General features: G+C 43.5%; 2 protein-coding genes across 2 annotated transcripts in view; one reads left to right on the forward strand and one right to left on the reverse strand.

Annotated features, from left to right (window-relative positions):
• The window catches only part of POLM (DNA polymerase mu), an 85,709-nt gene that overhangs the window by 16,459 nt on the left and 47,254 nt on the right, over nucleotides 1-21,996 (reverse strand). Inside the window, exons 2-12 of the mRNA XM_075272928.1 lie at nucleotides 16,021-16,082; nucleotides 13,939-14,130; nucleotides 12,632-12,824; nucleotides 11,127-11,231; nucleotides 10,177-10,347; nucleotides 8,851-8,922; nucleotides 7,296-7,416; nucleotides 6,112-6,244; nucleotides 4,062-4,164; nucleotides 1,239-1,496; nucleotides 279-362 (exon numbers count right to left, since the gene is read on the reverse strand). Coding sequence (XP_075129029.1) covers nucleotides 279-362; nucleotides 1,239-1,496; nucleotides 4,062-4,164; nucleotides 6,112-6,244; nucleotides 7,296-7,416; nucleotides 8,851-8,922; nucleotides 10,177-10,347; nucleotides 11,127-11,231; nucleotides 12,632-12,824; nucleotides 13,939-14,117 — 1,419 coding nt within the window. The 5' untranslated portion in view covers nucleotides 14,118-14,130; nucleotides 16,021-16,082. The remainder of the gene's footprint in view (nucleotides 1-278; nucleotides 363-1,238; nucleotides 1,497-4,061; nucleotides 4,165-6,111; nucleotides 6,245-7,295; nucleotides 7,417-8,850; nucleotides 8,923-10,176; nucleotides 10,348-11,126; nucleotides 11,232-12,631; nucleotides 12,825-13,938; nucleotides 14,131-16,020; nucleotides 16,083-21,996) is intronic.
• Nucleotides 21,195-21,996, forward strand: part of SH2D6 (SH2 domain containing 6) — a 38,798-nt gene continuing 37,996 nt past the window's right edge. Inside the window, exon 1 of the mRNA XM_075275801.1 lies at nucleotides 21,195-21,255. The gene's annotated coding sequence lies outside the window, so the exon portion shown is untranslated. The remainder of the gene's footprint in view (nucleotides 21,256-21,996) is intronic.

A 21,996-nucleotide genomic window follows, 5' to 3' on the forward strand; every position in this document is an offset into this window, starting at 1 on the left:
GTTTTAACTGTGTGACTGGGCAAGTTTTGGGGTTGAAAACTGAGCTGAACCCACAGAAAGAATTTAGCAGCAGCGTGTGGAGGGGATGGGGTTAGATCCCATTCACTACACTGGTACTGTAAGATCAGTCAGCTGCCTACAGCTAACCCACGGCGACCATACCACCCCAGACTTACAGCAAATAGTCGTCATATAATGAAAGCTTATACAGTTACATGACCTATCTATCTATCTATCTATCTATCTATCTATCTATCTATCTTCTGGTAACGTCTTACCTTCTCTGTATTATAAAGTCCATGACTGTTTAACGTCAGTTTTTTCTCATTCCAAGAAAAGCGACGTAGTTCCCTCTCAAAGAGCTGCAAGAAAGGTCAAGTAGAAATTCACACTCTTGGACACGGGGTCAGATTAGATTAAATGTTTATATATCTGATAAAACAGTACGTGGCATATCGTACCTGCTCACTTTACAATACTAAAGAGGGCAGAGAAGATTTGTAAAATATCTGAGCAGTGACTGGGGATGAGCGGCTACCCCAGGCCTTGTCCACGAGACGCCGGTGTCCTGCCAGCTCATTAATAAGATCTTATGGGATACTGAACCACCTACAGGGCCTTATGGATCAGGGATGAGTCCAATAAGTCTTATGGCGGCTTCTCCCAGGACCTCTGCAGTTGATCAGGGATTGCAGACACATGAAGTCCTGCGCATGCGCACTGAGGCCAAGGTTTAGTCTCCCAGCTTCACTGGAGAACTGTACAGGTGCTGGGAGACTATCCATTTTATTTTTAATACAGACACAAATAGATTGTCAGGTCTCTGGGACACTGAACCCCCAGTCCATAAGGACCTGTAGCTGGTTTCATGTCCCAAATCACCCTGACAAGTTCCTTTTAAAGATTTGGCTTGGTCATAAGGAATGGAGCGCTGCTGCCTCATTCACTTCTATGGCCAAGTACAGTGTCCTGCCAAGTCCAGAAATCCCACAAAAATGAATGGAGCAACAGTGCTCCCGGACAAAGATTGTTACTCCCAGTGGGGATCCCACAATCTGGAACTTATCCTATGGATTGTTTGATACGGATACGTTTTCTTTATGGGCAGTGAATAGGGTTAAAGTGTCTACATTCTGTGAAACCCGCCCTATAATCTCTCCGACACCGAATTCTCCAGCCATTCCTCTTACAATGGCAGATTCCAATTTCACCTACAAATAGAGCGGAGCATCACTCACCTTTGATCCTGTCCAACCCAGAAGGGCAAAGGGATATTCATCATATGAAGAGACGACTAAATCCACCCTGACAGCTCTCCATGTCCGGGCAGCAGGGGAGATAAGGTCAACGTGTGCCGCACCAGAAACTCCAGAGTCAGAGGGAAGGTTTGGAAGAGCGAATATGGCATAACAGGTTTCATGACCATCCATGTGTGTGCTGCGCCTGTGAGCGGGCGTATGAGAGCGCACCTTTGTGTGGTGGTACAACAGTAAGCCCTGCAATGACAATGACATACAGTAAGTTAAGCCTTACAGCCAAGCCTGCGACGATATCAAACATCTCCCATATATTCACTGACATTCCCCCACCCACTTATATAATGGGTACCTCAACAAAATAGATTACAGACATTACCCCCCTGAAAGCTAAAGATCTGGACTGGATCATGTCCACCCATTGAATTCAATAAGGAGCGGTGTCATGCTTCAAATGTGCCTGCTCGGGTTTCTATCACCACCTCAGCACAGGCGGCAGCAGTGAGGTCTTGTTAATAGTACCGCTAAAGTGACAGGCGGCAGTACGGTCTATAAGACGTCACTGAAGCAGCTTCTCTGTACACAAAAGGAGGTGGTGATGGAAACCCCAGCGCAGAGGAGTGCAGAGGGTATTGGTGCTTTTTAAAAAAAAAAAAAAAAAATTTGCAACCTCCCCATTGCTGGTCAGAGTAAAGTTTTGAACTAATGGGACCAGTGGTGCAGTACACAACCACTATCCAGTGTATGGTGCTGTGCTGTTCCTGTGCGTGTACCAAAGAACCAGCAGCCCATTCAAAAAGCAGGATGTTTGGTGGGGTATCAAACGCACATTGAAGGGCAATCGGACATAAGTGTTAGCATCATGGAAAACCCCTTTAACCCTTTCCCGCCGATGGCATTTTTTGATTTTCGTTTTTGACTCCCCTCATTTTAAACCCCATAACTTTTTTATTTCTCCACTCTCAGAGCCATTTGAGGTCTTAATCTTTGCGGGACAAATTGTTCTTCATGATGCCACCATTTATTATTCTGTATAATGTACTGGGAAGCAGGGAAAAATTCAGAATGGGGCGAATTTGAAGAAAAAGTGTATTTCTGCGACATTCTTACGGGCTTCGGGTTTACGGCATTCACTGTGCAGCCAAAATGACATGTCCCCTGTATTCTGTGTTTCGTTACGATTCCAGGGATACCAAATTTATATGGTTTTATTTACATTTTAACCCCTTAAAAAAAAATCCAAAACTGTTAAAATTTTTTTTTTTTAAAAAAAAGTTGCTATATTCTGGCAGCCATAACTTTTTTATACGTCCGTGTACGGGGATGTATAGGGCGTCTTTTTTTGCGGGGCCGGGTGTACTTTTTAGTTCTACCATTTTCAGGAAATGCTTTTGCTTTGATCACTTTTTATTCTAATTTTTATCAGAATCAAAACAGTGAAAAAACGGCAGTTTGGCACTTTTGACTATTTTTCCCGCTACGGCGTTTACCATACAGGAAAAATATTTTTATAGATTTGTAGAGCGGGCGATTTCAGACACAGAGATACCTAACATGTATGTGTTTCACAGTATTTAACTACTTTTATATGTGTTCTAGGGAAAGGGGGGTGATTTAAATTTTTAATACTTTTTACATTTTTTTATTTATTTTTTACTTTTTTTATTTTATTTTTTTTTTTGCATTTATTAGACCCACTAGGGGTCTTCAACCACAGGAGGTCTGATCACTAATGCAATGTATTACAATGCTAATGCATTGCAAAAAATCATCATTTCTTTTGCAGGCTGCATAGACCAGCCTGCAAAAGAAAGACTGCAGATCGGCCTATACAAGGCTCCCGGCTGTCATGGAAATGTGATGTCGGCCCTGGAGCTGCAAAATGTCAGTAGACACCCGGCGGCTATGGCGGTCGCCATAGTTACACACCCGGCATGTGCCGTACTATTACGGCGGATGTCGGGAAAGGGTTAAAGAATATGGCCGTCAGAGAGAGGAATACTATTAGGACCAGTCCAAACCAGAAGCGTTTTTTAAATGTTTTTTTCTGTTTCTTCACTCCTTTTCTACGTCTTTTGTATATTTTATGGATAACATGGATTAAAAGTTATATTTTGTATACGATCTCGGAGTGATGCCGATCAATCTCTATTTTTTGCTACTTCATTAATTGCTCCTTGGTCCGGGAACCTGGTCGTACACCTCGAAGATCCATCTCTACAAGCCATGGTGAGCTCCTATATGTTTTTTTCATTTCCAGAGCAGAAGCGCTCGCTCTTTGGGGGACTTGAGCTGTCCCATTGTCTGTTAGGGTCTCAAGAGCCAAATCTGCATCTGCAGCTCTCAGACCTGTTACATAACATAATCCTCTTTAACAATGACTAGTGAGGGATTTTTCAGGCTACTGACATTAGGATCGATCATCAATATCAGACAGTGAGGGTTTGACACCCAGTAATACAGGAAGCACTACACAGTGGACAGAGCCAGAAGCAGGTGTCCATTGAGTAGGGCAGTTAGCAGTCATCTTACTAGGAGATAAGCTGCAGTAGTCAGGAGCGGCCACTACACAGTAGACCTCACAGTCTGCTTCTGGCTCCATCCACTGTATAGTTTTGCTCTCTACTTGCTGATCATGGGAGTGCCAAGTATCAGGACCACTCCAATCTAGTATTGATGACCAATCTTAAAAATGGGTCATCAATATCAGAAGCTGGAAAAGCCCTTTAAAGACCAAATATTAGGCTAGTGATGAGATAAACATGAACACCCTACACAATCCAAGAGTATTTCGGGTTTACCTACTTTACTATCCATCCAGTCAACAGCTTTTTTCAGCACCCCCCGTATTGCTTCTTCATCAGGGTGTGTTATGAGGAAGTCCACGTCGTGCCCCTGCTGCTTCCCCCTGTTGGAAACACAAAGCAAGCACATTGAATAATCTGAGCACAGAAAAGTAAGGTTGTATGGCTGCAGGCACTGACTAATAAACAGGTACTGTGCCAGGAGTGACAGGACAAGGTATTGTATAATGCACATCCCACCCAAAAAGCAAGTGCTAAAACAGGGCCTCCAGCATTTTGCTCCAGTCCGGTCCTGCTGCTCTAATGTTTTCTTGCAGTGGAAGTCTGCGCCAGCGGTGACATCCCAGGAACCTTTCCTTAGGCCACTGATTGCAGTGGGGACGTCCGCCGAAAGAAAACGATGGAGAAGCAGGGCAGGTGAGTATTTGTTTTTTTTGTCACCTCCTCTGGCCTAACTTTTTTTTAATCCTGGACAAGCCCTTTAATCTTTTCATCATCATATTGCTCCGATAATACAAATCTACTCTCTCTCCCCCTCAGGAGTTGTCAAGTCTTAAAACGTGGCCTTGCACTATATGATAAACAGCTCAGGTGCACAAGGCTAATATAGCACCCACCAGACACCTACAATCCATGAGGGGGTGGATGCCTGCGCTTCTAATGCACACAGATAAAACTAATACAAGGCGCTGTAACAGAATGTGAGATGCACAGCACAAAAGAGCAGCCTATTGGTCACCACCACGCTATTAGATCACACTGCCAGAATAACAGGGCCTGTATGCATCTTACATAGAGCCATATTTTATTTGGTATTGGGGCAAGTTTTTTTTTTGTTATGTTTCAAGTCTTTGCCTGGCTTGAGTTTACACATAGTAGTCAATCTGTACAAGCAAGACTGCAGTGTAAAGCAAGAGGACTATAAAAGGACTATTACACACTGCATTTCACCATGGTGGGACTATTAAAGGATTATCTTATGTTATAAGGGAGAAAAATTTTCGGGCCATTTCTGGTTCCATTCTATTCATTTGGCAGACTAAGAGGTGGCAACAGCAGCAGCACTTCTCATTAGGAATAAATAGGGACCTTCTATGATGTGCCTGCTGAAAGAGTTAAAGGGTTAGTCACACTGGCATAAGTCCCACACTTGTTTTTTGATATGCTACTATATTGTCTATATATCCTCTTTATAACTGCCGTGTGGTGGGTAGATTTGGCTGGTAGATCTGTAACATTACAATTTTGTTGTGGTCTGCCATGTGATTTGTTTGCATGACTACCTGTAAAATAAAGATTGAATAAAAATATAATAAAAAAATAGATTTTATTCCATTTTCTGTACATAACGAGGGCAGCCATCTTGTCTGAGCTTTGAACAGTATTCAAAAAAATTAGAAAGGACCCATTCCCGTCTATGGAAGGGTGTTGTGGGCATGCTCTGTGGCCTGTGTATGTCACATAATCAGACAAGTTTCTACAAAACACGCCACATCTTCCAGTAAAGCAAGACTATCTCCTTGGTGCAGGAGATCGGTGAAGCAAAGCTCTCAGCTCTCTCCGACACTTCAATTGGTACGAATGGAGCAGCACACATCTGTCCCAACCACGGCTCCATTCATAACAAGGGACAACTCCCCCACTCTCCTGATCAGTGAGGGGCTCAGTGGTTAAACTCCCCACCAGTCTGGAAGCTATTCCCTATATTTAGGATAGTGGGTAACTTTATAAGATGGGAATACCCCTTTAGAAAGGGTAAAGGAAAGCTTCATGAAGTTCACCAACATGATGGTACCCTCGGTTTGGCAAATAAACTTTTTTTTTATGTAGATAGTGAGCCCCATATAGGGATCACAATGTACGTTTTTTTCCCTATCAGTATGTCTTTGTAGAATGGGAGGAAATCCACGCAAACACGTGGAGAACATACAAACTCTTTGCAGATGTTGTTCCTGGTAGGATTTGAACCCAGGACTCCAGCACTGCAAGGCTGCAGTGCTAACCACTGAACCACAGTGTTTTCCCCCCAAATTCTCCCGTACTTTTCCTACCTGCGAAATCCGCCGGTCATTGTAATTGTGAGATCTGAGACGAATCTGTTTAGGGCATCCTTTATGAAGTGTTCTACACGTTTGGCCTCCTCAAGGCTCACGGGCTGCTTTAGATCTGTGTAATGTTCTATACCTGTGCGAAACAGAGAAACATTGTATTTGTATAGTGTTGTGTTATATTATTTCCTTTTTATCTGAAATTTTGCTTTATCCCAGTTTAACCTTCTACTATGTTACATGTTATTTCCATTCCCACTTTTCAGGAACCATAGGTATTAAACTTCTACTCATGTGGCAGCATCAGGGCTTTTCAATTTTTTTTTGCGGACAGGTAGTGCAGGTAGTTTTGAAGCCTGATGTGCCATTTAATCTCTGTAATGTTAGAAGGGTGGAGTCAGTCAGGGGGTGTGACTCAGGGCTCCAATCAGAGGTAGTCAGGCACCAAAACTAACAGTAATGATTGCTCAGGAATGGTGGGGGCTGGAGAAAAAATTCCAACTGTAGCAGAATCAGTGGAGCAGCAATTTATCAAGCAAAACATGGCACAATTCTGGCATAGTTTATGCCAAAAAAACTGTCTGACATGACGTGCACCACATTTATCAAGTGTTTTAGACGCTTTTGAGACACATACAACAAAAGGGGCGTGGGTTAATAGCGGTACAAACTTTTGCTATATTTTTTGGTGTAAACTAGAATAGGAGGTGTAAGGTTAGACAGATAGTCTAAGAATACGACAAATTTGTCAAACACTTTGATATATCTGATGCAGTTTAAAGCAAATTTGCACTGGCTAACTTTTATACAGTACTGATAGATCTATCGCCTTCTGCTTACGACAGAGGCAGGGCCTAATAGGAATACGACCATGACAGGCCTCAGAGCTTTAACATGGCTTGACAACTAATCGAAACCCACAATCTCACCATGAGGAAGGTAATCGGGCTCAGATGAAGCGCCTTTATCTAACCTCTGACCACAGCACCTAAGGGATTCATCATCAGCGATCAGAGACATTTCTGAGCCCAGAAGCTGTCAGCAGTGGCCAATATGTAACACAGCTGGCACTCTCCACGTATAGAAAGCCAACTTGATTTTCATATAGCCTAGCAACACCATTGCCTGAAGAGTGCCATACGGTATTATACAGACACAACATCCTGCCACATACTCCACGACTGTACCTGCTTTCTGCTCTGGAGTCAATTTAATATTCATGTCCTCCAAGTCACTCAGTTTCCGCACACCGCCTTTATACCAGCGTTCTGCTGTGCGCACCCCAACACCAAAAATACTTGTTAAGAGCTAAACAAAGAATAAAAAAAGATATGAAAATTACAATTAAATCAAAAAACAATTCTACCTGAGGCACAACTTAAAGGGGGCATTGTCACTAAAACCCAACCCCAGAGGAACCAGTTCACAAGGGGATCACACTGTTTGATTCGGGTGACTAATCCATCTATCTGCAGGGCTGCTTGCTATGTTGGGTTCTGTCAACAGACTCCATTTAAAGATAACCTGTCACCACTACAAGCCGGTGCAGCTTTCTGCTCCTTGTTATAGATGCAGCTGCATAGACTCTGGTGCACTTTGAATTATGTCTGCAGCCCCCCCTTGTTTTGGAGCTCTGAGCCCCATTAATTCTGGCGCCCTGTATGGTAATTAAGGGCTTCACTGTCAGAAGGGCGTTAGCAGTGGACAGTGTCCAAGCTGCTTCTGCTGCGTGATCTCGGGCGTTCTCGTGAGATCAGGCAGTCTTCTCATTGAAGTGGATGAAGGAGAACTTCACTGACATTGCTACAGGTAAGTAAAGAAACCCCTAAGCAATGAGCATAAGTGCCCAGTACACCCTGTGGACCTAGGTCTAGCCCCTATACAACGAGCATTAACCCATAATAGCCCCTATGCAACAAGCAGTCTCCCCCTATAGAGGGGTTAATGCTCGTTGCCTAGGGGATACACTACTGATCCCACAAGGTCAAATGAAAGCCCCCCCTGGTCTCCATCTTTGTATCCCTAATACATTCCTGAGAGGTTATCAACTGACAATACAGGTTTGTGTATTTTGTTTTATGAATAAAGGTCATTATAGTACGCTCATATATACGGCACCATCGTCCTGCAAAAATGTACCAGCCAGGGCTTTCAAAACTATGGGGGTAGGAAAAAAAACAAACAAAAAAACTAGGTATAAATCTGCTAAATGAACAGGCCTTGCCCATAGACGTCAATAGGTATTGTTCAGTATGAGCTCCAATAATTTTAGCACCAGCTGTCACTTGCACAGTCAGATGTTTTGTGACCCTGCTAGAGATGCACATAGCATGCATGTGTAAATGGTTGGAAATACTATTAACCAAGATCCTCTTACAGGGGTTGTCCACAGGTCAGAGGATAAGTGTCATATCACTGGACATTCATGCCACCTCCATGTGAATGGAGTGCGCTAATGTGACCGCCCCTTCATTCACTTCTGTGGGGCTTTTGGGAGGTTGCAGCCCTGGCAGCTTCATCGAAGTGAATGAAGTGTTGGATCTTCATTCCCATGGAGGAGGCATGAACAGTCCCCAGGGAATCCAGCGGTCATTTCCCCAGCAGTAGGACGTCCAGTGATGTGACACTTATAGAGAATAATTGTCTTAGAAGCGTCTCCCTGTCTTACTCCATATATGCACAGCACATATATATATATATATATATATATATATATATATATATATTTACATTTGCACACACCTCCATACACTTGTACTGTTCACTGATTTTAAGCACCTCCACTTCATGGCATACTCCATCTTCAAGAATCTCCTATAAAAGAAAAGAGGAGTTGATCAAGGAGTTTCTTAATCCTATGTCTTAAAAGTTCTTGCTCTTTAATACTGTCCTGTAGCATCTGGTCTGTGTATGGACTATGGTCATGGAGATGTCAGATGTAGTGTCATTTGGTCTGCTGGGCAGTCAGTATCTCACCACCTTGAGGTTTTGTCACCTAGAACACACACACTGCAACACCCATATAGCGCGGCATTCCCTCCGATTTCCCTGCAGCACCACAGTCACACACTGCGCAGGAAACTGCAGCACATCCACATTCAAGTGAGAACAGTAAATCAGATGCAGCGCTACACCAGCACTGCGGACCCAGGATAAGTTAGGGGTACAAGAGGTCAGACCCCGCAATGATCATAAAGGGATAAGGCATCACTTTATAAGAGGAGAAAACCCCTTCAGGTTATGGCCACGCGCTTCCATATTTTTTGTTGTAGATTTTGCTGCAAGTTTTTGAGCCAAAGTCATGCATGCATGTAACAGATGGGGGAATTACAAGAGTTTCCTTTATACTTCTCATTCCTTTTAAAGAGGATCTTACACCGATTTGGGCACAGGCAGTTCTATATACTGCTGGAAGGCTGACAGTGCGCTGAATTCAGCGCACTGTCAGCTTTCCCGATCTGTGCCCCGGGTAAAGAGCTATCGGTCCCGGTACCATAGCATTTTACAGTCAGAAGGGTGTTTCCGACAGTCAGTCAGGTACGTCCTTCTTCACAACAGCGCCTATCGTGCCGTACAGTATGAGTGGGGAGGAACGCCCCCTCCCTCTTCTCACAGTGCTCATCCATAGACGAATATTATCAGGAGGGGAGGGGGCGTTCCTCCCTGGTCTCATAGCACAGCGCGATAGGTGCTGCTGTGAAGAAGGACGTTCCTGACAGATTGTCAGGAACGCCTTTCTAACTGTAAAGAGCTACGGTACCAGCACCGGTAGCTCTTTACCCGGGGCACAGATCTGGAAATTCGACAATGCGCTGAATTCAGCGCACTGTCGGCTTTCTAGTAGTATATAGAACTGCCTGTGCCCAAATCGGTGAAAGGTCCTCTTTAAAACTTTCTTGGCATTGGTTCAAAAATTACAGCAAAATCTGCAATAAAAAAAAGAAAAAAAAAAAAGCAGATCTTCCTTAGGATTTGGCCGCAGCCTTGAGGACCTCATCAAGTCAGCAAAAGAGCAAAGGGACCCACATATAGGTCTTGTACAGGGGCCGCCATTCTATATCACATTACCTGGATGACAGCCTGGCAGTGACCACCACAAAAATACAGGTTTTTTGCTTCTTCAGCAGACTGAAGCTTGAATGGTAGCGATTTCAGCACAGATGCCGCTCTTGTAAAAGCCAGACTTCGGACTTCAGACCCCTGAAAAGCAGCTGCTTTTCCCAACATCTCCAACGCGTCCTAAAAGTGCAAAACACCACAAATCACAATGCACAGTGACTCCAGAAATAAAAAAAGCCAATAAAATTGTTAAAAGGGAATGTCCTAACATCCAAGCTCACATGCAGATTGACATCACTAACACTTATATGATCAATTTGGGTAATGGAGGGGGAACAGCATTGAGAAATGTAAGCTCAGAGCTCAGCAGCACAGAGGAACTACAGCAAACTGCATTATATGACTGGAGGGAGTTCAGTGCTCATCGGGATCCAGTAGCAGAATGAAGAAGCAGAATGGACTCCTGAACACTGGATGTGACCGGCTCTTTTTGTGATTTATCTTTTGGCCATAAAAAGGGATAATAACATCACCAAAATTATGGCATCAGTATTTGCAATGGTTATTTCATTGTAATTTGCCAAATGTAAGGTGAAAAACTACCTTTCATGTCCTCTGACATTGTCGCTATTTTACAACTCCAAAAAGTGGACAGTGCCCTGAATTCCTTGCACGGACAGCTTTGCAGCGGTTCTCACTCAGAAACCCCACAGATGACCAGTACAGAGGCAGCACAGCAGAGCCGTGTCACTCACTCACCATACAAACTGTAGTGGCAAGTATACATGCTGCAGCACCGCCCCATAGACTTCAAGCAGGGGCAGCGCTGAACAATCTACACTTGCCGCTATAGTTTGACACTCAGGCCCTCCCCCCCCCCCCATGTTTTGCTATGGGGCTCCATCCAGTGGAGAAGAAGCTGCTAAATAGTTAATGACATGCACACACAGCACACTTACTGTAATCCCCGAATTATGATGGGTTAATGGTGTGTGACGTTGGCAGGCATATGGTGCTACGGTAAAAAGCTCATCTTTTTCTTTGGATACCCCAGATTGTAAAGTCTAGAATTTAACAAAAGATACAATTAGAAAATGACTCAATGCTGTGCATTACATTTCATCATCAATTACATCAGAGGTTATTTACAAGACATTCATACACATTATCCTAAAGTTATTCATTGCATGAATAGACAGTAGATACAGTTTATCAATTCACTTTCTGGATTAATTAGTTACAGCTTTCAAGATCACGGTTTGCTTCTGCAGGAACCTTCATTGTCTATATACAGTGGGTATGAATAGTTCCTGGTCATGTGATGGAAAGACCCAGCTCTGACCTGACGCCAGCCATGTACCTGTGTCCATCACATGAACAGGACAGATTTCTATTCATTTGCAGCAGACAAAGGTTCCTACTGAATGACATCTCCAAATAGAGTCTGCCACCAGAACCCACCAAATCAACCTCAACCCTGCAGACAGATCACATGTATCAAACCATGCTTTCCCCTTGGCACTGATTCATAAGATATCGCTGTTATTGGAGCAATGAGGCATTGACATACTGGGTTCTAGCAAATCATAGCTAAGGTGAATGGGAGCTACAGAAACAGCGTAGCAGCCATACCTATGCTCTTGCTACAACTATGGCGCTTTGGAAACAGTGTAGCTCAGCTCTTCTCCCATTCACCTCCATGGATGGGATGGAAACTATAAACTGCTCACTTGTTCATGGTCGAAACCTACTTGTTGTTCCCATGTCGGACACTATTGGCAATAATAGGAGTATTCCTTTGTAAACTGAGTAATTGATACACAATTTTCCAATATATTTGCTGTAGCTCATTAGTCAGCAACTTATTTGCTTAAGCCAGGCTATGCGTTTTTTGGGTTTGTCTGTCTGCATAGGAAAGTGTGGCAGACTACAATTTCCTATATAGATAAAAATAATAATTCTGCAACTTTAAGGTATCAGGCACATGGTACATAGCGATCTATGGACAAGTTCATGCACCAGGAGCTTTCCTGACACACACACTGAATACGTAAAGATGAAGACATGTGAACAGAGAGCCATAAGCATGAGGACATCTCTACAGTCAGACTACAGACCCCGGGATATGTGGGAGAAGGCTGGGGCATGTTGAATTAGTCTGTTGCCCTGGGAGATAAGCCACTGACAGGTGTCTGGCAAAGGCTTAATCCCCTCTCCCTATAGAATCACACATGTACACTTGGCGGAGCCAAACATTCATGGGGAGAGAAGGCTGACAATGCACAAGCCTCAGCTCCCATAGAGTAGCAGCATGATGTGCACGGAGCCCAAGTGTGTAAGAGATCTGTGCACCTGTGCCGGCAAGACGTAGTCAGCAGGGATCACTCTTCATTCCCAAATCTTCTGAACGTAATAAAAAGATTAATAAAACTAAATCCAAAAAAAAATAACTAAATGTCGTTACCCCTAGACTATGCCTGGTCTCCACTGGCACAGGTTTTCCTGCACTCATGCTCTCTGTAAACCAGCTGACATCCAGGATATGTGGGGACTCCTTATCTTTCCCATTTTCAACCGGTTTCCCAGTTTTCCTTTCAATCCAGCTGAGGACGTCGGTGAATGAATTCTGCTCCGACACTACATGTGTCACTGCTCCGCTGCAACAAGAACGCAGGAATCACATCACAGCATAAGGAAATACTATTGCGGCATCTTTTCTAAGAGCTCTGCATAGTGTTGTTCCTCTGTCATTACGCCTGGAAATATATGAATTAGTTGCCACTTCGGTATTACGATTCCTAATGTTAATAGGATGTATTCCAACTCCGAGAGACACACCCCGCTAACAAAAAGGGAACGGTAACATCGCAGCGGCTCAGTGGTTAGCACTTGAGTCATTGGTTCGAATCTGACCGAGGACAACATCTGCAAGGAGTCTGTTCTCTGTGTTTGGTGGATTTCCTCCCACACGGCATAGACATACTGATAGGGAATTTAGATTGTCAGCCCTATATGGGACAGTAACTTACAATGTCTGTAAAGCGCTGCGGAATATGTTGGCGCTATATAAGAGAAATAAGTAAATATTCAGTTATCAATTTATTCACACATTTCCAGGAGGAATGTCAAAAGAAAGGCACACCGAGATCACTTTAGGATTGGAGGGGGTCCAATAAAGAGAGGGAAGGGCCATAGTACTGATTCAGTTTTCTCCGCACGGTAGTCCTTTACGCCATCTGGCTATGCAGGGTACTGCAGGAAGCCTCATTCACTAGGATAAGCAGCCTCTTAAAAATGGGTTGCAGTTAGAGATGAGCAAGTAGTATTCAATCGAATATCTACCCGCCATAGGTATTCATTCGTGTTAGTGGCCAAACACATCAAATATTCGATGCGCTTAACCCCTTGGTGTTCAGCCGCTAACACAAATACCCATGGCGGGGAGGTATTCCATTGAATACTACTTGCTCATCTCTAGTTACACTTGTAAGATAACACCACAAAGGGGCCATATTACTAAACCTGTGTGGCAGCGCCTTCATTCTCAAGCAAGGTGTAGTTTTAATACATTCCATCATTGGCATATTATTGGAATCACCTTAAAGAGACTGGTCCTTTAACCACACAGCTAAATCGCTACTCAAAAGCCCAACTTGTGAAATGTCTTGACAGATGACCATTTGTACTACTGTATAGGTGGGATTATATAATCTGTATAATCCTAGGTGTCACTACCATTGTGTCATGCCAAAGGGGTCTACTATATTATACCTGTACTCCTGTACCACACTGAACCCTTTCTTCTGTGCCAGTGATGTGAGGAAGCCCCTTCGTGCAGCCCCCATTCTTCGCTCCACTAAAAAGATGCAGACTTCAGGAAATAAGACTGGTGGGGTCACAGGATCACTGGGGGCTGCGGCCTCTTTTTTCCTTCTCTTTAGAGGAATCATGGCACCTGAATTGCTGAGAAACAAAAGAACAAAGATTGGACAAGTCAATAGAAATGGTCACACGTCTATATACAAACACAATACATGGTTCCTTACATGCTAGGAGCTGTGGTGTGGAAATCTAAGGGCCAATACATATGGACAGTGTGGCCCAGGTCATGTGGTCCATGCGAATCACATTGCCCAGAATGATCATGGCTTGGCTCAAGTCAACTCACTGTAACATAGCAGCCTATGAATCTATGAATTTAAGCCCGTCCTCAGGTTTATTATACCACACCGATAGCGTCATCTGACTACATGATGGAAGAGCCACGGTTGGGCTGGAACTCCCAGCATTAGAGGATCTTATGTAAAGGATGGTTTAGAGTTGTTTAAGGGGTATATGTTTTTAGCACAACCCTTGTCCAGGGGAAGTGTCTAATATTGCCGCATTTCCATATTAAAGTGAATGGGGATAAGTTGCAATACCAGGCACAGACAGCAGTGGCACTGTTTCTAAAGGGAAAAAAAAAACTTTTTGTAATGCCAAACCACCCTATGTAATCATTCCATCAAATTTTTATTCATTCTTTGTGCATCGGTTCTACCGTACAGAAGTACTAGAACACAGAATTAAACAGAAATAAAATACAGGCATAGGAAGACATATAGAAACAACTACTACACTATACATCACGGCCGAGGTATCCTCCCCTAGCCTGTCATACCCTAGGACTCTCACACGGGGCAAGAGGGGGCGGATTTTGGCACGGAATCCACGTCATAATCCGCCCCCTCACAATGGTGGTCTATGTAGACCGCCGCTAGCGGGAAAAAAGAAGCGAGCTGCCCTTTCTTCAGGCGGATTCCGCAGCTGATTCAGCCCCGGCGTCCGCCTCGCAGCAGCACCCTCCAGGCTAGGACCATTCATTTGGGTCTAATCCAGAGCGGAAAGCCGCGACAGAATATGCACACATGTATTTTGCGTGTGAACTAGCCCTTAAAGGTGTTGTCTGGAGACTTCCTTGGCTGGCGGTTTCTCATGCAGTACCTGAGGGTTCAGGGCTGATCATGTGATTAGAAACAGCCCCTATCCTCCGGGTCACTCGTCCTCCACTCCAGTTTTCACAGGTATCTTTACCTGTACTGTAAGAGTTGGCTTTACTATAGTCTGCTAGCCCCTACAACACAGGTAAATACCTGCGAATACAGGAGAGGAAGGAGAAGACGGAGTGGCCAAGGGATGGGGGCTGGTTTCATTCACCCAGGGTCTGAACCGGCCCGGAATCCCCAGGTCCTGCATGGAGAAACCACCATCCAGGGACAAAAGCTATTACATGTTAGGATTGACACACAACTTTTCCTATTCAGTTCTACAGCTTGGATTACCTGAGTCATAGCCAAAAACCGAGAGTTAAAGCGACAACAGACATTAATCAAAGGCTGGCCAACCCACTGGTTTAGGCACAGGGCCAACCAAGCGTCTAAGGGTATGTTCATGCGGCAGAAAACGAAGGAATTCCTCTTCATTTTCCGCTGCGGTCTAGCCATGACAGGATCCTGATGCAGGGCATTGTCATTCCCTCCCAGCTTTCCACTGCGGATTAGGCCCTGCCTAAGCAGAACACATGTTGCTGCAATCTCTGCCTTCCATTGAATACAATGGAAGGCAGATTTTAGGTGGAATCTGCTGGGAATTTGGGGGTAGAATCCATAGCAGATTCCTCTGCGTGAAAGTACCCTGAGGCCTGGGTCACATCAGTGTTCGGGTTTCTCCCTGTTGAGAACACCTGCACACTCAGCCAAGTGTGCATGTGTATGGTGGAGCCATGAGGGATAGCCATCATGTGACTGCTATCTAAGGAGTATAGCCATCTTCACTCATTTGAAAAAAAAATTGGGTGAGCTCTGTCTTACTTACTTGGAGAACACAAGTTACTTTGCTTGATTCATCGCTTCCACCCTCCGACCACAGATCATTTCCTGATTGGAAAGAAAATGGAACTAAAGTCACAGCACGGAAAATTACCAGGAGCTCAGAGACAACTTGTGAAACGTCCTCCCCATTTCTACTGCCAAACCCTGCACCACTTATACTCTGTATCCCCAGGCAAAGATCCAAGGCTTCGTGCACAATATGAGGATCGTCTTCACGGATCCGAGCTGCCCACTGAAATCAATGGCACAGTCAAAAACACGGACACTTGGAAGTTATCCAAGTGCCATCTGTGGATACGACACCGGCCATGTGCATGAAGCCTAAATCCTTACTAACACCCGGGTTTTGGCTTACAATCACTGTCGCACAACACTGATGTGTGAATAAGGTCTAAATCTTCAGTTCTACAGTCATATCTGCATCAAGGAAAGCTGGGTGACTACTTATATGGAGGTCACACAGGAGTAAGTAGCCAAGCTACAAGTGATACATTCCCCACTGGTGACAGATGTGCCCTTCTGGAATCTAGGAAAGCTGGGTGACCACATAACCCAATATAACACATACCTGCTTATCTATGGCATGGTATTATATTGTAACTTTACTGCAATCCCTATGGACAGTGTATTGTTTGTGACAGCTATATAGAAGAAAAAATGTTCAATGTAAACAGGTCCCTAACCTTACACTACTGTCCCCTCCCCCACCAATGTGTAACCTACACAATCCTATATACTCTATAGCCCCCAACCCCCCTGCTGGGTGCACCCCCTGTCTACACCATGCACACACCTGTATACCACCTGTACACACATCTAGCCCAATCCTCCCCACTGATCTCATTCTCCCATAGCCCAGTATATTGTACCTAATGGCTCCCAGCCTGCCTCCCCCGTGGCCTGCTGTGACCACCTTCCCTCCATGCCCATACACCTTCCCTCAAAACTTGGCCTTCTCTTCCCATAACCTACTGTGCAGCAAGAGAGACTTCCGGTTCTACGGCCACGCCCCTTATGCAAATGATCCCGTATACGCAGTTTCGCAACCAGAGATGTAGCCCCGCCCCTTTATTTAAATCCCCCTGTAGTCACCTCATAGACCTGCGAGCAGTGATCAAAGGAACAAGCCCCGCCCACTACAGAGGTCGCACGTGTGCAGTTACCACATGGAATCTGCTCGGGCATGCTGGGAGTTGTAGTATCACAGCTATGGGGATGGGGTGGGGGGACAGGGTGCAGACCTCTGACCTGTATGCCGGCTCTGTGCCAGTCATTAGTCAAATCAGGCCTGGAGCCTTGTGTCTGGCTACTATTAGCTGGGACTTGTTGCTTCCTCTTTACTGAAACAGAAATATGCAAAAAAGACACAAATCATGAGAACAAAGCTCATTGTATAGAGGAGGAGAGCACAGACACACACACAGCCCGGCTACAGGTACAGTACCAGACCTATATCTCATATACTACCTGCTATATACTCATATACAGACACACACAGCCCGGCTACAGGTACAGTACTAGACCTATATATCATATACTACCTGCTATGTACATATATACAGACACACACAGCCCGGCTACAGGTACAGTACTAGACCTATATATCATATACTACCTGCTATGTACATATATACACATATACAGACACACACACAGCCCGGCTACAGGTACAGTACTAGACCTATATCTCATATACTACCTGCTATATACACATATACAGACACACACAGCCCGGCTACAGGTACAGTACTAGACCTATATATCATATACTACCTGCTATATACACATATACAGACACACACAGCCCGGCTACAGGTACAGTACTAGACCTATAGATCATATACTACCTGCTATGTACATATATACACATATACAGACACACACAGCCCGGCTACAGGTACAGTACCAGACCTATACATCATATACTACCTGCTACATACATATATACACATCTACAGACATATATACACATATACAGACACACACTGCCCGGCTACAGGTACAGTACTAGAACTATATATCATATACTACCTGCTATGTACGCATATATACACACACACATCTGTACACAGCCCGGCTACAGGTACAGTACTAGACCGATATATGATATACTACCTGCTATGTACACATATATACATATACAGACACACACACACTGCCCGGCTACAGGTACAGTACCAGACCTATACATCATATACTACCTGCCATGTACATATATACACATCTACAGACATATATACACATATACAGACACACACTGCCCGGCTACAGGTACAGTACTAGAACTATATATCATATACTACCTGCTATGTACGCATATATACACACACACATCTGTACACAGCCCGGCTACAGGTACAGTACTAGACCGATATATGATATACTACCTGCTATGTACACATATATACATATACAGACACACACACACTGCCCGGCTACAGGTACAATACTAGACCTATACATCATATACTACCTGCCATGTACACATATAGATATACAGACACATATACAGACACACACACAGCCCGGCTACAGGTACAGTACTAGACCTATATATCATATACTACCTGCTATGTACACATATACAGACACACACAGCCTGGCTACAGGTACAGTACTAGACCTATATATCATATACTACCTACTATGTACATATATTCACATATACAAACACACATCTGTACACAGCCCGGCTACAGGTACAGTACTAGACCTATATATCTTATACTACCTGCTACATACACATGTAGATATACAGACACACACAGCCCGGCTACAGGTACAGTACTAGACCTATATATGATATACTACCTGCTATGTACACATATACAGACACATATACAGACACACACAGCCCGGCTACAGGTACAGTACTACAACCATATATATCATATACTACCTGCTATGTACATATATATACATATACAAATACACATGTGCACGCAGCCCGGCTACAGGTACAGGACTAGACCTATATGATATACCAGAAGTTATGTACACATATAGATATACACACAGCTGTACACAACCTGGCTGCAGGTACAGTACTAGACTTACAGTCCTATGAAAAAGTTTGGGCACCCCTATTAATCTTAATCATTTTTAGTTCTAAATATTTTGGTGTTTATAACAGCCATTTCAGTTTGATATATCTAATAACTGATGGACACAGTAATATTTCAGGATTGAAATGAGGTTTATTGTACTAACAGAAAATGTGCAATATGCATTAAACCAAAATTTGACCGGTGCAAAAGTATGGGCACCTCAACAGAAAAGTGACATTAATATTTAGTAGATCCTCCTTTTGCAAAGATAACAGCCTCTAGTCGCTTCCTGTAGCTTTTAATCAGTTCCTGGATCCTGGATAAAGGTATTTTGGACAAACAATTCAAGTTCAGTTAAGTTTGATGGTGGCCGAGCATGGACAGCCCGCTTCAAATCATCCCACAGATGTTCAATGATATTCTGGTCTGGGGACTGGGATGGCCATTCCAGAACATTGTAATTGTTCCTCTGCATGAATGCCTGAGTTGATTTGGAGCGGTGTTTTGGATCATTGTCTTGCTGAAATATCCATCCCCGGCGTAACTTCAACTTCGTCACTGATTCTTGAACATTATTCTCAAGAATCTGCTGATACTGAGTGGAATCCATGCGACCCTCAACTTTAACAAGATTCCCGATGCCGGCATTGGCCACACAGCCCCAAAGCATGATGGAACCTCCACCAAATTTTACAGTGGGTAGCATGTGTTTTTCTTGGAATGCTGTTTCTTTTTGGACGCCATGCATAATGCCTTTTTTTTTATAACCAAACAACTCAATTTTTGTTTCCAAAATGAAGCTGCCTTGTCCAAATGTGCTTTTTCATACCTCAGGCAACTCTATTTGTGGCGTACGTGCAGAAACGGCTTCTTTCTCATCACTCTCCCATACAGCTTCTATTTGTGCAAAGTGCGCTGTATAGTTGACCGATGCACAGTGACACCATCTGCAGCAAGATGATGCTGCAGCTCTTTGGAGGTGGTCTGTGGATTGTCCTTGACTGTTCTCACCATTCTTCTTCTCTGCCTTTCTGATATTTTTCTTGGCCTGCCACTTCTGGGCTTAACAAGAACTGTCCCTGTGGTCTTCCATTTCCTTACTATGTTCCTCACAGTGGAAACTGACAGGTTAAATCTCTGAGACAACGTTTTGTATCCTTCCCCTGAACAACTATGTTGAACAATCTTTGTTTTCAGATCATTTGAGAGTTGTTTTGAGTAGCCCATGATGCCACTCTTCAGAGGAGATTCAAATAGGAGATCAACTTGCAATTGGCCACCTTAAATACCTTTTCTCATGATTGGATACATCTGGCTATGAAGTTCAAAGCTCACTGAGGTTACAAAACCAATTTTGTGCTTCAGTAAGTCAGTAAAAAGTAGTTAGGGGAATTCAAATCAATAAAATGATAAGGGTGCCCATACTTTTGCATCGGTCAAATTTTGGTTTAATGCATATTGCACGTTTTCTGTTAGTACAATAAACCTCATTTCAATCCTGAAATATTACTGTGTCCATCAGTTATTAGATATATCAAACTGAAATGGCTGTTGCAAACACCAAAATATTTAGAACAAAAAATGATTAAGATTAATAGGGGTGCCCAAACTTTTTCATAGGACTGTATATATGGTATACCTCCAGCCATGTACATATGTACACATATAGATATACACAAAACAATTCCTAAATCCACTTAAGTAAATGGTTTTCTGAAGCGTTTTTTGACATGAGGCGTTTTTTGGAGCGTTTTTTTTTTAGGCGTTTTTAGTTTTATTTTTTTCTTCCAGCGCAGTGTATGGACCTTGAAAAAAACGCTAGCGTTTTTTCCGCTTTCCATTGACTCCCGTTGGTTTTTGCAGGCGGAATCTGCCTGAAGAAAGGTCATGTCGCTTTTTTTTTTCTACTAGCGGAAAAAAAACGCTATCGGAAAAAAGAACGCTAGCAATTTACCTAGGACTCTATTGTGAGGAGGCAGATTTTGAGGTGGATTTCGCTTCAAAATCCGAACCATTTTGCCCTGTGTGAACTAGCCCTTAGTTGGGGCTAGATGAATCTCTAGATCCAACCCTCATAGAATCAAATTGTATCTCTTTGATTTGTTACAGTATCGTGGAATGAACATTTGTCTCTTCAAGTGAAGCTAATCTTATGCCCGATTACTGTTCAGGTATCTACAGTCTATTGTTCTCTTTTATAGTCTCTATTATAGTTTATTATACCCTCATGGGGAAGGGGAGAAGCTGACTATAGAATTTTTTTTATAATTTTAGGGAACCTATATTTAAAGGGACAGTCAAGTTATATGTTAAACATATTTTTGTAGAATTTTTGATGAGCGGTTTAAAAATTTTCCATGTTATTATCTATATTCAAAAAAATTTCTAAAAATCTTCCACTGAACCAGTAATACACTGAGATTTCCTGTTTTATGTAGGCTTCTTTGCAGAAGCACCTCACTTAGCCTCATCTGCGTTCAGTATTCTGTTTGGAGAGTTCGCTTGGGGACCCCCGAATGGAATACCGAACGCATTGACAAGTGGTGAGCACTGAAAGCACACGGACCCCATAGACTATAATGGGGTCCATGTGTTATCTGTGCAGTCTCAGCGCGAGTCATGCGGAGAGAAAGTAGATCATGAAGTACTCTTCTCTACACATGACTCGTGCGGACACTGCGCGGAAAACGGGGTCCGTGTGCTTTCATAAGCTCACTGTGTGTCAATGCATTCGGTATTCCATTCAGGGGTCCTCATGCAGAATACTGAACACAGATGTGATCCAGGCCTGTTCGGTGCACTGATGTACACAGCTATCATGCATATGTAGATAAGACCACCAGTAACAATAGAAGATTTCACAACTTATCTCCTCCCCTTCTGTGCAATGACCACTACATAGGTCACAGAGC

This window comes from Leptodactylus fuscus, chromosome 5 (assembly GCF_031893055.1).
Source record: "Leptodactylus fuscus isolate aLepFus1 chromosome 5, aLepFus1.hap2, whole genome shotgun sequence".
Lineage (NCBI taxonomy): Eukaryota > Metazoa > Chordata > Amphibia > Anura > Leptodactylidae > Leptodactylus > Leptodactylus fuscus.